At 44.5% G+C, this 15599-nt stretch overlaps 2 protein-coding genes across 2 annotated transcripts; both read left to right on the plus strand.

Annotated features, from left to right (window-relative positions):
• Nucleotides 1-1920: 1920 nt before the first annotated feature.
• On the plus strand, nucleotides 1921-7578 carry LOC306812906 (ubiquitin carboxyl-terminal hydrolase 42-like; the record flags this gene model as incomplete). The annotated part of the gene is made up of 10 exons (XM_079327829.1): nucleotides 1921-2022; nucleotides 2588-2788; nucleotides 3250-3341; nucleotides 3799-3960; nucleotides 4237-4319; nucleotides 4558-4669; nucleotides 4992-5132; nucleotides 5325-5425; nucleotides 6147-6285; nucleotides 7222-7578. The coding sequence occupies exons 1-10, from the start codon at nucleotides 1998-2000 to the stop codon at nucleotides 7576-7578; spliced, it is 1413 nt and encodes a 470-aa protein (XP_079183955.1). The 5' UTR covers nucleotides 1921-1997.
• A 4648-nt stretch (nucleotides 7579-12226) lies between these two features.
• LOC306812907 (olfactory receptor 10C1-like) lies at nucleotides 12227-12991 on the plus strand (the record flags this gene model as incomplete). Its single annotated transcript, XM_079327830.1, has 1 exon — nucleotides 12227-12991. The coding sequence occupies one exon, from the start codon at nucleotides 12227-12229 to the stop codon at nucleotides 12989-12991; it is 765 nt and encodes a 254-aa protein (XP_079183956.1).
• Nucleotides 12992-15599: the final 2608 nt, after the last annotated feature.

The raw sequence follows: 15599 nt of genomic DNA on the forward strand, positions 1-15599 counted from the left end.
ATTTACCCTCAGTTTGTTTCCCCCCCAGCTGACTTTTGTTTACATCTCTCAGGGCCTGAGACAGTGAGGGGTCCTTGATTGCCAGGCCTAGAGAGGAATTGTTGTGTCTGACCAGAATGGGAAAGCAGCAGCTCACACTGTACATGGAGTTTATACACTAAATAATTGCAGGATTGCAAATACATGAAAAATGTAAAAGCTAAATTTCTAAGGCATCAGGGATAAGCAGCAGCCAGCTGCCTCTTTGGAGCATGAGGAACACCAGCTGCCTGCTGCATGGCCCAAAAGCTTGTTGGTCAAATGCAGCAGGAACAAAAGTGCCTGCAGCCATCCTGAGTGGGGATCTGGCTAAAACTATGTCTGATCAAACCTAGCCTAACCAAGCCTGGAGGAAGGAGTGAACGTGAAGCTGCTAAAAAGCTGCCCAGGAGAGGCAGCAGCTGGGTGGAGGCCTGGCTGCCAAGGTTCACCCAGCACAGCCCCTGGGGGGTCCCTTTGGTGGAGAGCAAGGCTGCAGGGTGAGGTCAAGGGCCAGAATGAGCAAACAGGATGCAGGGACAAAGACACCGCAGGATAAGGGGCTCCTCAGACCCCTGAGACCTGGAAAACTGATAGCAAAGTCTGGAAAATGACCAAAGGATTAAAGAGAGAGCATGTGCAAGGAGGCAAAGTGAAAAGTTCTGAGAGGAAGACCATTTACTTCATCCCAAAGACCCTCAGAGGAGCACCAGAACAACCTGAAAGGAACAATGGGCAGTGCAAAGAGGAGCGAAACTGATTTCCATGTGAAGTGGGGAGGCAATGGATATGTATTAGGTGAACTGTGCATTCCTAGTGTGTAGAGAATAAAAGGAGAGCTGCAGGTTGCCAAAAGTGTGCATGTTGGAGGAGCTGTCCCCCCTGCCCCCCAGTGCTAAATAAATATACACCTACTCTTAGAATTTATTTTGTGAGTTATAGAGTGCTTTTCTGTGCTTTGTGTGTGCCAGACAGAAGTGTGACCTGGCTTGTGACAGCTCTGGGCTGGCCTGTGCTCACTGGGCTCTGTGCTTGGGGGAAGGAGTTCACTGATCCTTCACAGGTGGGTTCCTGTGCCCAGGAGGGTTCTGTGGTCTCCAGGAGACACATCACTGCGTGTCCCTATGTCACTGAGGGGCAGAGGTGTGGCACCTCTCAAGAGACTGTGATCTCACCTGTGCAGTGCTCAGTGTCCTGAGAAAAGGCCAACGAACCAGCTGGTCTTCAGGACAGCTCAGCTTCCTCCTTTGCTGCTCACCTCTCTGTCTTTCAAACAGATTCATTGTTTACTGTCCCCTTTGACTTTCATCCCCTCAGATATTATGATTTAACTCTTGAGATAGAGCATAGAGGAAGGAGATAGAAGTCTAGGCTGGTTTACACCTTCCTAGCTGAAGGCTGAGCTGTTACACCTTTGTAGGCTGCTCAGATATAGGCTAGTCTAGAGTTATTAGTTGCTGATTCTTTCTTTACTATAGCCTAGGATAGGTAAGTAGGGGGTGACTGCAGTGTGAAGGGCCAGGCTCAGCCCAGAGTGGCAAAAGCCCACCTTGGCTGCTGCAGGAGGGAGTGAGACAGAAAAAGGAGAGTAGCAAAGGCAGTAGTTAAGTTAGTGGCTGAAAGCTGGTCAGTCCTGCAGAGGAGGGGGAAGCCAGAGAGCTCTGCTGTTGATGCTGTGACAGCAGCAGCAGAGACTCTTCAGAGAAGGTGCCTTGCACTGGAGCACTTCAGAAGGACCTTTGAACCTCCTGGGGCTCTGTCACCCATCACAAAGGTGTGAATCTGCAGTTCAGCTGCTGGTACAAGCACCACTGAAACTCTTGATGGCAAAGCCTGGTCTTTCTCTAGGTTGTATTTATTTGGGGTTTTTATTCTTTTGGTTTGCTACAGTAATTTCTTTGCAATTAGGTGAGGGGATTGACACTGATCTCTTTCTGGAGCGTCGTCCAGAGCTTTGCTCTCTGTTCCTGAGAGAGGCAATGGCCACAACAGAGAACAATTCCTGTGAGTAACAGCTCCACTTTGTGACTCCCCACAGACAACTGACATGACTGGTGGTCAGATCCCAGAATGATGTGCTCACAGCCTGGAGTCAGCTCTGGGATGTTTGCTGAGAGCAGCCAGCCTGACCCAAGTGTTTATGACTAGTCACAGGAAAACACCTTTTGTCTCTCCATTGTCACTGTGTACAAGACTTTGAAACATCAATGCTGATAGAGAGGTCTGACATCCCTCAATTACCTTTTGTGTTCAGTATTTGCTTGTTTTCAATAAGTTACAGTCAGTCACAATCAGGGAAAGCTTGACCTGATAATCCAGTCTAGAGCTCTGGTGAGAAAGGAAGGTACCCTGAGACCCAGAAATCAGAGCTGGGTTTTGTTGGACTCTGCAAAGTAAGCAGGGGAGCAGACTTTTCCAAACCAGTAAATTTCAATGGCAGTGCTAGGCTTCCCCTGATACTGAGCTGAGGGTTCAAGCTGGTTGTCCTGACTGCTTGTGTAGAAAACTGCAGGTTTAAATATGCTTTAGTTCCTTGTCTCACCTCTTTCCAAATGGAATTTCTCTGCAGTCGTTGCCGAGGGAATGGCTCCTCCAAAAAGGATCCTCTTCCCACCGGAGAAGATTTGCATGGTGTGGCAGCAGACACAGAGTGCTGGGGCAGGGCTCTTCAATGTGGGCAACACCTGCTTCCTCAATGCTGTCCTGCAGTGCCTGACCTACACCCCTCCACTGGCCAACTACCTGCTGTCCAGAGAGCACAGCCAGGCCTGTGAGTGCTTTTAGGAACAGCCTGAAAATCTCTTAACCAAGTCCCAAAGATTTCCAGATCCTGCAGTTTGATTTGGGAGAACAGCAGCCCATTGTCAGCCCTATGAGTTTATGTGCTTTAAATACTCAAGCCTAGAAGCCACTTGTCCTACCCAGCTGTCTTACCCTTCATGAAAGCAACTCTTTCTAGCCTCAAGTCCTTATTCCTTTATTCCTTTATTGCTCTATTCCTTTTTCTTCTTTATTCCTTTATTCCTTTGTTCCAAGTGAAACCCTCTTGGCTAATTGCACAGAAAACTGTGGGTTTAGCATCCCTCTGAGAACATTTTCTGTACACTAAAATGCCTTGGGATCACTGGGACTTTGGGAAGAGTGGAGTATTGCACTGGAGTGGAAGAGGAGGAGTTTCCCACTGCTGTGGATGTTTTGCTAACGTAAGGACCTTCCTGTGTCCCTCTCCAGGTCACCTGCAGGGTTTCTGCATGATGTGCATCATGGAAACACATGTTAACAAGGTCCTGCGATCCCCTGTCAGTGCCATCCTGCCTTTGGCTGTACTCAGGGTTTTCAGACGTAAGTCATGCCAGGTGCTTGGACAGGTTTTCTTCCCTTCCTGTATCAGAGAACTACAAACTTGTTTCTTAGGCATAGGAGAACACTTTGAGCCTGGCAGGGAGGAAGATGCCCACGACTTCTTGTCCTGTACTCTCAATGCCATGCAGAGAGCTTGTCTAAGTGCAAGCAGCGAGTAAGCACAAGCAAATCACCTCCACAGCTCGGAGCCTTTGGGCTGCTTGGTGTGCTACATCAAAGGAAACCTAAACCCTGGCCTTTCAGGCCAAGCAAAACTCTTGGAGGAGATAATGATCTGTCTTACCACTTGTTTCCAGCTTGGACCTCTCATCTCAATCCACTACCCTTGTCTCTCAAATATTTGGAGGCTTTCTGAGGTCCAGAGGTACGTTTCCACAACTCTTACTCTCTTTGACATTTCCTGTGCCCTTCTGACAGTTCTTCCTGGGAGTGGTGGGACAGGTACAGTGTGTAAATGGGAAATGTCAGTCAGCTTCCCATTGCTCAGCATTTGGATTTTTCCTTCCAGTCACCTGCTTCAGCTGCAAAGCCATTTCTGACTCCTACGAGGCCTTCCTGGATATCCCTTTGGATATCAAAGTAAGAAGCTTTGCAGTTGTGCTTCAAGACATCCAAAGGCCCCTGCAGCTTTCCAGAGTCAACACATTTGTCTTAAAAAAGTGTACTGTGAGCACAGGAGATCTTGGTGGTGGGTGGGAAAGGGAATGGATGGTGTCCTCCTTGATGGCTCCAGGGGCCTCTGGGACACAGGGGAATGTTCAGCATCAGCTACAGGGGTTTTCTTGTCAGCTCCTGGGAATTGTTTGGCTGAGGGGATTTCCTGCAGCTCAGTGTGCTCATTTCTCACTCCTCCAGGCAGCCTCGTCCCTCATGGCAGCTCTGGAGGATTTTGTGAGACCCGAGCAACTGGATGATGAAAACTGCTATAAATGCAACACGTAAGATGATTCCTAAGAACATCTTAACAGGAGATCCTGTGTGAGGGGGCTGCATGTCATTGAGCAGAAATCATCTTCTTGTGGAGATTTACTGCACGCAGATGAGGTGCAGCTTTTGTAAAACATGGTAGTGAGTAGCCTTAGAATAGCAAAAGCAGTGTGAGTCTGGAGAGGCTGCCTGGCCACCTTGGGGGAGGATTGGGTGCACTTCAGCACTGGTTCTGTGCTTGGTTTCAAGGTGTAAGAAGAACGTTGCCGCCTCCAAGAGATTCACAGTCCACTGTGCACCCAAGGTTCTCACAGTGTGTCTGAAAAGGTTTGACTGTTTCACTGGTGGCAAGATCCACAAGGTTTGTACATAGCTGGTGTGAGCTTTCTCTTCCTGGAGCAGGTGTCCTAAAGCTTGTCACAAGCCACTTATGTTGGGTTAGTTGTTTTCCCTTGTGGGGAGGGAAGAATTCCCTTGGGAAGAGAGACAAGTGCTCTTCTCCAACAGAGCTGCTTTGGGCAAGAACAGTTTCCTGCCACCCAAACCATCACATGTTGCTCTAAGAAAAACCAGCTGTTCCTGAGCCCCACAGATGTATTTACACCCCTCTGGCCCCTGGAGGTGGCAGGCTGCTCTGTGCCACAGGTCAGGGTCACTTCTGAGCCCTGCTGGTGTCTCTGCAGGATGTGGAGTACCCCGAGTACCTGGATCTTCGCCCGTACATGTCCCAGGCAGAGGGAGAACCCCTCCATTACTCCTTGTATGCTGTCCTGGTGCACAGTGGGCACACCTGCCAAGGAGGACACTATTTCTGCTACACAAAGGTAATCAGCAACTTCCTCCCTTCCCAATGGGGAAAATGTGTGTGGGGAAGAGAAACTTCCCTGTCAGTGTTACTGTCAGCCAGGGTTTTGGGGCAGCAGGTCTCCTTAGGGGCTGGACTGGATTTGTGTTGACATGTTCTTTGTTAGGTAGTTTTTTTGGAGAGAAGCAGAGATCCTTGCCTTTTTTCACAGGCCAGCAACGGGCTGTGGTACAAGATGGATGATGCATCTGTGGAGCTCCGTTGCCTTGACACAGCTCTCAAGCAGCAAGCCTACCTGCTGTTCTATGCCAGGTAATAACCAGCATTCAGATGTGCTCAGAAGATGTTTCCTTTTCCCTGTTAATTGTTTTGCTTTTCCAAAGTGTTTTTCCCACTAAATGCAATTACAACCTGCTTCATTGAGTGCTGTGGAACCTGTCTGTCCCCATGTCTGTCCTTCAGGCTGCTGCCCTGATGTAGCAGCTCCTTGTCTGCTCACTGATGCTGGACTTTTGTAGAGAAGAGCGAGAGAATTTAAGGAGAAAGATGGGGAGGGACACTTTATCAGGCAGGGTTGGACAGGATGAAGGGTATCAGTTTCCAGCTGACCCAGGGCAGGTTTAAATAGGATATTAGGAAGAAATGCTTCAGTGTGAGGGTAGTGAGACAACAGAACAGGCTGCCCAAAGAAGCTGTGGGTGCCCCATCCCTGGAAGTGTTCAAGGCCAGGTTGGATAGGGCTTGGAGAATCCTGGTCTATTGTGACATGACAGGGGGAGGCACAAAATGAGCTTTAAGATCCCTTGTAATCCAAACAAGTCTGTGAATTTATGAAATGGAGGCTGTAGAAGGTATAAAGATGAGGTTTTGCTGGGACAGGAGTAGACTGAGTGGGAGGACTCTAGTTGTAATTTCCATTACTGGCCTTGGTTAAGTCTTCTCTCTGTCATAGAAACCTCTCAAAGAAAATGACTGAACCCCAGAGAAGGCTGCAACAACAGCCCTAAACTGAGATCAGTCTTTTTTTCACCAGATGTTTGGATCTGAAGATTGAAGAAAGGGCTTCTTCTTCGCTGGCACCACCATATGCCCCTTCCTTCCTTCCTCAGAGGGCAGCCAGCAGCAAGCAGGTGGCTTCTATCGGCCCAGAGGGTTTGCCTGGCAGCACAGAGGTAACTCTGGGGGGGAGGGTCAGGGCACCAGAAAGGTAGTGGATCTCTTTGTAGGATCTCAGCATTTCTCCTCTTCCCCTCCCACCCTTCAGCAGCACTCTGCACAGCCACAGGGCTGCTTCCTCTCCAAGCATCCCAGCTGGGCTGTCACGATCCGCTCAGCACAAGCGGGGATCATAATGGTTCATTTAACATCAGGGTGCAAAAGACAAACAGCAAGGGACTAAAGTTTTATTCAACAGCAAAAAAAATGTACTTTATTGAGTGCTAACAACTCAGTTGTTAGGATAGAGGGAAGAGGTATAAAGGAAACAAAGTAAAGAGGGGGAGAGAAAAAGGGGAATGGGGAATATCTATCAACACATGTGACGTGTCCTCGTGATCAACCAAGAGACACAAATGTCCTAGTGGTCCTGCCAATAGATGCGTGTTCTGAGGGGAGATCTCAAAGTCTCTCCAGAAAAGTCACTTTTTATAGTATTTTTCCAAAGCAAGTGGCCTCTGGTCAAAAGGCGGGGAGATATATAGACCATTGTGTACAGACATCATTGCACTGTGAAGCAGGTGCAGAAACAGAGCGCTGTTATCCATGGGCCTGCTCAAAGGCACCACGATAGTACAGCACCCATCAGCAGAAGAGTCCCTCGGCAAGAATCCCCCTCAGCCTGGCCAGATCTCCTGTCCAGAGCGAGTGGGGGGGTCCCAGGGTCTCAGTCCCTGAGCTTGGACACTTGTGAGGCAGATGAGGGAAACTTCAGACCGACCCTTACGCTGGGTCCATCCCATTAGTGTGCATTTGGCCCTTTGGCCTTGGCAGCCTCCAGAAGAGCCTTTGGGAGGCCCTGAAATGTCCCCTGTGGGATCTCTGGGGGTTCCCCACTGACTGTGGCCCTTGGAGGAGGGAAGGGCAGCAACTCTCCATAGCTCTCTTTACAGGACATGGCCCCGGACATGGAAGGCCCTGGCAGGGAGCGGGCCCAGAGCAGATCCCGGCTGCAGGGCAGGGAAATCCGCAGCCGCTCTGGGGACAGCACGGGCAGTGAGCACTCTGCAGGGAGGAGAAGGAGCCCTCCAAGCTGTTCCCCCGCTGCCAGGGATGCTGCAGCTCCCAGAGCGGCCAAGAAGAGCTTGCAGTGTGCTGAGGCTGCTGAGGAGCAGGCCCTGCTGAGGCAGAGGGACACGAGCGCATCCCTGCAGGGCGGCTACAACCTCCGCAGCCGCTTTGTGCAGCACACGGACTACGGGCCCTCGGCCAGGGAGAGGAGGCGGCTGGCAACCCATTCCCCAGGCTGAGCACAGCCCTGCCCAGAGCACAGAGCTGGGGCCCTGCAGCTCCTGCCTGGAGCAGGCTCCCATGCTCAGGGCTGCTCGGGAGCAAACCCCAGCGAGGGGCAGGAGCAGAGGAGACCCCCACGGCGGGGCTGGGGCCTCCAGGGCCGCTGTGTGCAGCTCACAGCCCAGCGGCCTCCAGCGAGGAAGAGGAGGGTTCCCAGGCCCCAGAGATGCGTGTCTGATGGGCACTGGGAGCACTCTGGGACTGGTACAGTCAGGTATATGGCCCTGGCTGAAGCAGAATGGAAGATTAACTCTGCGCTTTTTAGCAAAGGTGTCCTCAAGGATGAGGGAACAATTTGTTTAGATGGATGGTGTAGACTGATAGGCTTTAATTAGAATTCTTTACTCCACATTGTAGATAGTTGTTGCAAGTAATATAAGTCAGTAGTTGGAAGCAAGATTGAAGCAATTTTTCCAGTAGAGCTAGAAAAAGACATGTTAAGTAGAGACTGATATTACACACCCTTGCCCACGGCCTTTTCCTCAGTCTCAAGGTGAAACCTTGCTGGGTGGCCCCACTCATGGGAGGAATCTCCAGCCACTCCAGCTCTGAGAAGGGGAGGTTAGAAGTGTGTCCTGTTGAATAGTGGGGCTTTTGCAGTATCAAGTGATGGACTGTCAGCCTCCCAGTGCTCAGGGAGCTGTGCCAGCTGGGGCAGGATGCTCTGCCTGAGCAGGGATGCAGCAGCTCCAGCTGGGTCCTGTCTGCACTTTACAGGAAAGGCTCGAGCAAGGAGGGCCTCCTGTTTTTAGTGTTCAAGAATTCTGAGACCAGCTGGACCAAACTATCACACTACCACTGTCACAGAAAACATCAGGATACATTAAGCTCTTTAATGTGACTTTTAGTATCCGCAAGCACAGGTTATTTTAGTACTTTTCTGGGCAGCTCCTCCCAGTTTTTGTACCCGGCATGATGCTCTGTGGTGTGGATGTCCCTCTGGACAGTTCAGGTCACCTGTCCCAGCTGTGATCTCGGCCAGTTTCTTTTGTGAATCTCTGCACTGGCAGAGCAGAAGATGAGGACACAGAAAGTCCTTGAGTCAGGGTACACATGACTTAGCAAAAGTCATGACTTGGTGACCAACATGATGAGGACATGCAAACAGATACTCCTTGGTCTGGGGTCAGCAGCAGCATCAGCAAGGATCTCCAGGCCTTCACATGAGAGTCTTAATTGTGACAGGGAAGAAACCAAAGAATTGATAACAGCTTTTTCAGGTACAAAGCCTACTTTTCTGAATAAACCAGAGAGAACATAATCTAAAAATGTATCGGAGGCAGCCAGTCTCACTATGCTGTAGATGGCCAATCCCACTTTTGCATGACAAGAAATTCCAGCATCCCTTCCTAAAGTGTGTGAGGATCCCTCCCTTGAGCAGAGAAACTGTTTAAGGTCACTTCTCAAGACTGAGCAAAACTGGTTTCCTGATGGTTGTTGCATGGGTGACATCAATCTCTACTTAATAATTGGTTTTTTTAGTTTAATAAAGTTGCTTCTGTCTTGCTTCAAAGATAGTGCACTATACTATAACATAATTGGTAATTAGTTATGCTATGTTAGTATTCTAGATAATCTGTGTTACGTTAATTAGGCTGCCTATGCTATGTAGCAAATAAGTCTGGTCAAGTTATTTAGCTTAATCGTTGCCATCAAATTTCAATAAAGACTTGTTTTTATTTTTATTTGTCTTGCCATCTTTAATTCCATGGGACAAAGTTGTATACAGGCTGAGTTACACCTCTGTAACCCTTTGGACATAAACTGTAGAAGAGTCTGGGGCTGGGATGGGATCCAGCTGCATCCAAAATCCTCTCTGAGGAGTTTAGAAAACAATAGTGTCCTTTCTGTACCTGCTGATTTGACCCGAGGGCTTCTCTGAGAAACTTTGTCTGGAGTGTGCCTGTTCTCCACTCACTGGTAACTTTTCAGTGAGTTGGATGCGATGAGCATTATGGGCCCATTTGAACATGACATTCTATGATCTCATGAAGAGAAGGGGGAAAGTGATTTTCTTTTTCTACAGTGGAAGGGGGATGGTAGGTAGTACTCAAAACTGTGGTAAAGGGAGGGATGGGCTGCAGGGAGGAACATCACCGTACATCACAGGATTTGACTAGGTTTTCATAAAAGGAAATGAAGACCAACACTTGTGCCTCCCCTTGTTTATTGAGCCTTCCCCCAAACATAATGGGAATATCTCCTGGTGGTGGATGACATAGAGTGAGTTGGTCTGTGCTGTGAATGATGATCTGACCCCTTGGCAAAGAAAGTGTCTGATTTTTGGTTGCTTGGTTGGATTGGGATTTGTTGTTGGTGGTGGTTTATTTCTTTTAATCTTTCTGATTAATGACAAACCTTAGGAAGAAGAAGTAGGGGAACCTGCATGTTAATTTGTGGGCAAGGATGCCCTTTTGGGGCAACTTTATCCCAAAGTACATGTGGGGCTGCATCAATGCACACTCTTTTGTCTTGAGTTCCTCTACAGCAGAGTCTCATTGATGGTGTGACCCAGAAATGAAAAATGGGTACAGATACCAATGTGGTTTGAAGTGGGAGTGTTGCAGCAGACTGCAAAACACGGCAGCAGAAGCAAGGGAAGTATCTGGCAGCAGAGGATCATGAAGCCAAGGAGGATTAACAGCTCCTCAGCAAAACCTAGAGTCTGCATTCCTCTTCATGATATCATAAAAAGCACCCTTCAAATCTCAGAGTGCCTAAAAATCCCAGGACATAGATCACTGTCAACAATTTTTAATTCTGATGATCTGGACAACAACAGGGAAAATAATTTATCTTCACTCTAGGTAGCATTAAGGAATGTTCTCATGCAACAAGCAGAAAAAAAATGATGGAAAAACCCCAAAGTGGGCAGTCAGTGGACTCCAGTTCTGCAGAGCACCACCATAACAGATTTTAGAATTGTGCTTTTGCCACTGAAAGTCAGGAATAAAACCCTTTAACACTGTGATTTTAGTATTAGAGAGTGGCATTACCTTATTTCAGCAGGGGATATCCTTCAGTTGCACACACCACAGCTGGCTAACAGACTGGTTTAAATCATGTAACTTGCATAGATTCATTACAATTTCTGAAATTCATACATATATGCTGAAAGTTCCTGCAAATCCATTTGCATGTTTAAATCACTTCTCAGAGCTCATTTACATTGGAGTAAATGTTTCCTCTAAAATCACTATGGGGTCATTCTAATGGGAAGGTAAAACTCTGGTGACATCCCAAAAAATACACCCCCCACACACATTGAGAACAGAGAGATTTGATTAATAACCCTAAACCACAGTTTAATATCTGAGTTCAGGCTATCATTCTCTGGATGGGGTCCATTCCAGGAAATAATTACCTGGTGAACACAGATAATCCCACAAATTCTCCACAGTACCATGCAAAAAGTACTAAAGAATGTGGATTGTGCCCAGAAAATAACATTTGTCCCAGCCATGTTTCAGGTGTAGCAGTTTTTTTCAAGAATACAAAAATGTCTTGGAATTGATCTTCTATTCCAATAATCCATTTCCTTCATAGGCTGATCTTTACTTCACCTTCAAATTTTGTTGAGAGATTATAAGCATGGTAAGCCTGTGTGGCAACTCTGTCATTAATTTGGCTGCATTATGGAGTGATAGCAATTACTGCAAAGTAAAACCAGATGTTGATATTTCTGTAGGATATCTGGGTTTGTACAGAAATGCTTTCCAAGTTATGTAAAAGTAGAGGTGGCTGTGAGTCAGCTCATACACATGCATCATATTTATCCAGCCCCTAACAACTATTCCTTATTGCTCCAATCAGCACTAGCCAGTCTCAGTGGACTTTACAAATATATATATATATATATATATATATAGTATAAAGAGCTGTGGAAAAAGCCTCTCTTCTGCTTCACTACAGAGTGCTCAAGAGTTGAAAGCTTTTCTGAAGACCTCATCATTTAGTGTTTTTTTTTTCCTTTCCTCTTCTTCTACCACACTTCACAACAGGTAACAGAGAAATTACCTTCGTTATATTCAAATATTGCTACTGATGATTTTGGAGACTTGAACTGATTAGTTCATAAAAAGATATCTGCCTAATAACCCTAATACCTTTTCTTTTTCTACAGGGTAAAAGTGGTAGCTGTGCATATGAAGACAGTAGTGAATATGCAAACTTTGAAGGCAATGCTATGAAAAAAAAATAAGTCAAAAATAGAGAAAGAAATTAATGTATAAGACTGCCTTATTTTCTTAGAAATTTTTATCATCTGTTCAGAAGATCTTTTCAAAATCTGTATAGTTTCTAAATTCTACTCATCCTTTTGTGTGTTCAAGCAGGCAGTTGTATTCTGACTGCAGATCTGCCTGGCTGTTTGCAGCTTCATCAGCTGCTGAACATTAAAACAAAGAGAGCTCTACAAGGCACCAGAGAAAGATGATCCTTGGGAACCTCAGTGGATTAAGTGAATTCAGACTCCTGGGTTTTTCTGGAATCTCTAATTTGCACCCTCTGCTCTTTGTAGTTTTATTGTCTCTTTATATCCTCACCTTGATGGCTAACACAGTCATAGCTTTCATAATAAAGAGTGATAACAGCCTCCATACCCCGATGTATTTCTTCCTCACTCAGCTGTCCTGTTTGGATATCTGCTATTTGTCAGTCATTATCCCAGCTATTCTCGAGAACCTGATGGTGGGAACAGTAAGTATTTCCAAGACAAGATGTGCAATGCAAATGTTTTTCTTCCTTTTCTTTGGAGTTGCCGAGTGCTTTCTCTTGGCTGCCATGTCCCTCGATCGTTATTTTGCAATTTGCTACCCCTTGCATTACACAATTATCATGAGCAGCAGGCTCTGCAGAAGCCTGGTTGCTGGATCTTACATTTGTGGAACTGCTGTGGGTTTAGTTCACACCCTCATCACCTTCAGCTCACCCTTGTGTGGTTCTGCCATTGACCACTTCTTCTGTGAGATTCAGCCTCTCCTGGACCTGCTCTGTGGCAGCACTTTCCCAAGTGAAATCCAGGTCATTGTGGTGGCTGTCTTTGCCATTCTCAGCCCTTTCTTGCTGATCATTTATTCCTATATTCGTATCATTTCCACAATTCTTCACATGGCATCAGCTGAGAGCCAGGAGAAGGCGTTTTCCACTTGCTCCTCACACCTCTTGGTTGTGACTCTTTTTTATGGTACTGCAGGCTCCATGTACCTGAGGCCAAAATACAGCTACTGTGCAGCTGTGGATAAATTCCTCTCCCTTTCTTATTCTGTGGTGACTCCTTTATTGAATCCCATCATTTATAGCTTGAGGAATAAGGAGGTGAAAAGAGCCCTGAAGAAAAAATGGAGAAAATCTAAGTTAGTGTGGAAATGAAATAGAATATTTGGGTTGTTTCAGGGGTTTGTGGTGAAATTTTTTCACTCTAAATTCTTGTTCAGTAAAATTAGTTTCCAGATACACTCCAGATACACTTTTGGGGTGTAAGGATGGAGAAGAATGGAGATTTTCAGCTGTAAGAGGGAGTGTTAGAAGTTATGTTAAAATTTTGGAAGGAGATTTCTTCCACATACTTAAAAAATTCTTATATAAACTTTTTCCTTTTTCTTGCTACTTTTCAAAAATTTTAAAATTATTTTTTACATACTTCTGACTTTTTGAACAAAAGAGTAACATTCAGGAGCCTGATTTTACCAAAAGAACTGAGAAGACTAAGTTTTCATCTGTTTGCATTTATTTCCTGAAAATGTTTAGTAAATTTCTTTGGGGAAAGGAGAGGACATAATTCAGGCTATATTGTGGAGCCCAGGAAATTATTGACTACTGATTATTACTAAGATTGTTATTGGGGAAAAAAAAAAGGTGTGCAAAATTGCATTCCTGTCCCACTGCCTCAAAGATATTTCTTTTTAGTCATTGTTTAAATATGTTAGACCAATGTAGGCATGTAAGAACTGTAATGCTCTGGAACTGTTAATAAAATTCTTAATATTAAATCCTCAAGACATAAATGATATTGGAAAGCTAAGGACATGAATTACTCCTTAAATTAATCCTTCATTCCTGGAAATAATTGTAAATATAAATATCAGAAAAGTAGAGTGTTCTTAATTTGATGTCATATGAATTTTTTTCTTGGGAGTTTGTGATTCCACAGAAAAATTATAAGGTATAATGCTTTGCAAAGGCTGGACATTTTTGTTTTTAATTACATCTTATTTTATACCAAAAAAATTAATTAAAACAGAAAAATGTATAATATTTTTCAGCATTAATTAAAAAAAAGAAAATTAGGGATTTAATTAATAATGTTTTCAAATCTCATCTCTGATTATATTATAAAATATATTTTATATTTTAATATAAAGGCATATTTGAGACATATTTTCTATCACTGTTGATATTATTAGAAAATAATGTACCACATGACTTGAAGGATTTATACTGAGGGGATGTTCAACTTTTTTCTTATACTGGAGGGCAGAATTGATGTTTTAATGATATCTTTGCTTTCACTGTACCAAAGATAAGGAGCAGTGATTCAGTGGTAGTTGTTAAAGGTTGGACAAATAGAGATTTTAAGAAAAATTTAGAAATTCTGTTATTCAGGAACAATTTATTTCACCTCTGACTTATTACTCTATGAATGATGGTTTTGACATCTATCAAGTGATTTTTAGCACGGATTCCTAATAATTAGGAATGACACTTCTGACATAAAACTGGGAGCCACAACTGCTGTAAGAGCCACTTATTATTTTGGGATGGCCTTTGTATGGCAGGTACAGAACTCCTGGACATGTAAAATTATGCTAAACATTCAATTTAGTCATTAGATTTGCCAAATGCCCACATTTGAAGTTGTCACTATGGCCCTGCAGATGCCAGCTACACTTTTCAGAAGATTTGGCCACCAGATTCTATTAATTTTTGATTAGTTTTGGCTGTGGTGGGAATTCAGACACCTGCAAAGAGATATCAGGGTCTGGAGTCAGATTATATTCCAAATGATTGAATTTCTGTGCCCAAACTGTCATGGGATGAAGATAAACCACACACACAGAGCTCAGGATCTCCTTTTCCAGGCTTGACTCAAACAGCCCAAGGTAAACTTCTGTTCATATCTCAAATATCCTAGGAAACATCCTGCTATTCAGGTGGAATTTCCTGTGCCTCAGTTCCTGCCTGGTGCCTTTCTGTTGGATCCCAGAAACCTGAGTTTTTGGAGCTTTCTGTGCTTTCTGGCACTAACCCCCTGAAAAACACAACTTTTGACCTGAGGCCTTGAAAAAGACTTCCAGATTTGAGTAATGCAGTTAAAATCACAAGTGTGTAATTAAATAAAAATTTATGCTTTCACATGGTAAAAAAAAATTAAATTTGAAGTTTTCATAATATAATAATAAGACAAAATAGAAAAATTTAAGAAGTGTCTTTTTCAGTATTCGACTTCCTTCTTCATAGTTTCAAATAGTACTTTCTAGTTAAACAGTTAATATGACACTGAAAGTCATAAAAAGTTAATAATTAAATTAAAAAAAAAAGATATTTCTCTATTAAACTGTTTAACTTTAGAAGACTTCATAGTTAACTAAATTTGTCTCCATTTTTCTACCAGCTAGAAGTGTTACTAAATGTTCTCTACTCTTTAATAAAATTTAATAAACAGCCTATTCCAAACACAAAAAATCCGTTTCCTTTGTGTATTTTTTAATCCTAACTCTAAGTAAAAAAAAACCAAAAAAACCCAAAAAAACAACAAAAAACCAAAAAAACAAACAAAAAAAAACCCCAAAAAACCTTCAAACAAACCACTAATTAAATAATGCAAAAACACCACCAGTGTTACACCTTTCCTCCTTTTGCTGAGCAGAGCTTGGTCTGACACTGAGCCCCTGCCCCGGGGTGAGTGGGAGCTTCCACAAGCCCTGCCTCAGATTTTGGAAACAGCTTAAATTTAAGGAATCACTCTGGCCTGCAACTT

This window comes from Erithacus rubecula (assembly GCF_903797595.1).
Source record: "Erithacus rubecula genome assembly, chromosome: 27".
Lineage (NCBI taxonomy): Eukaryota > Metazoa > Chordata > Aves > Passeriformes > Muscicapidae > Erithacus > Erithacus rubecula.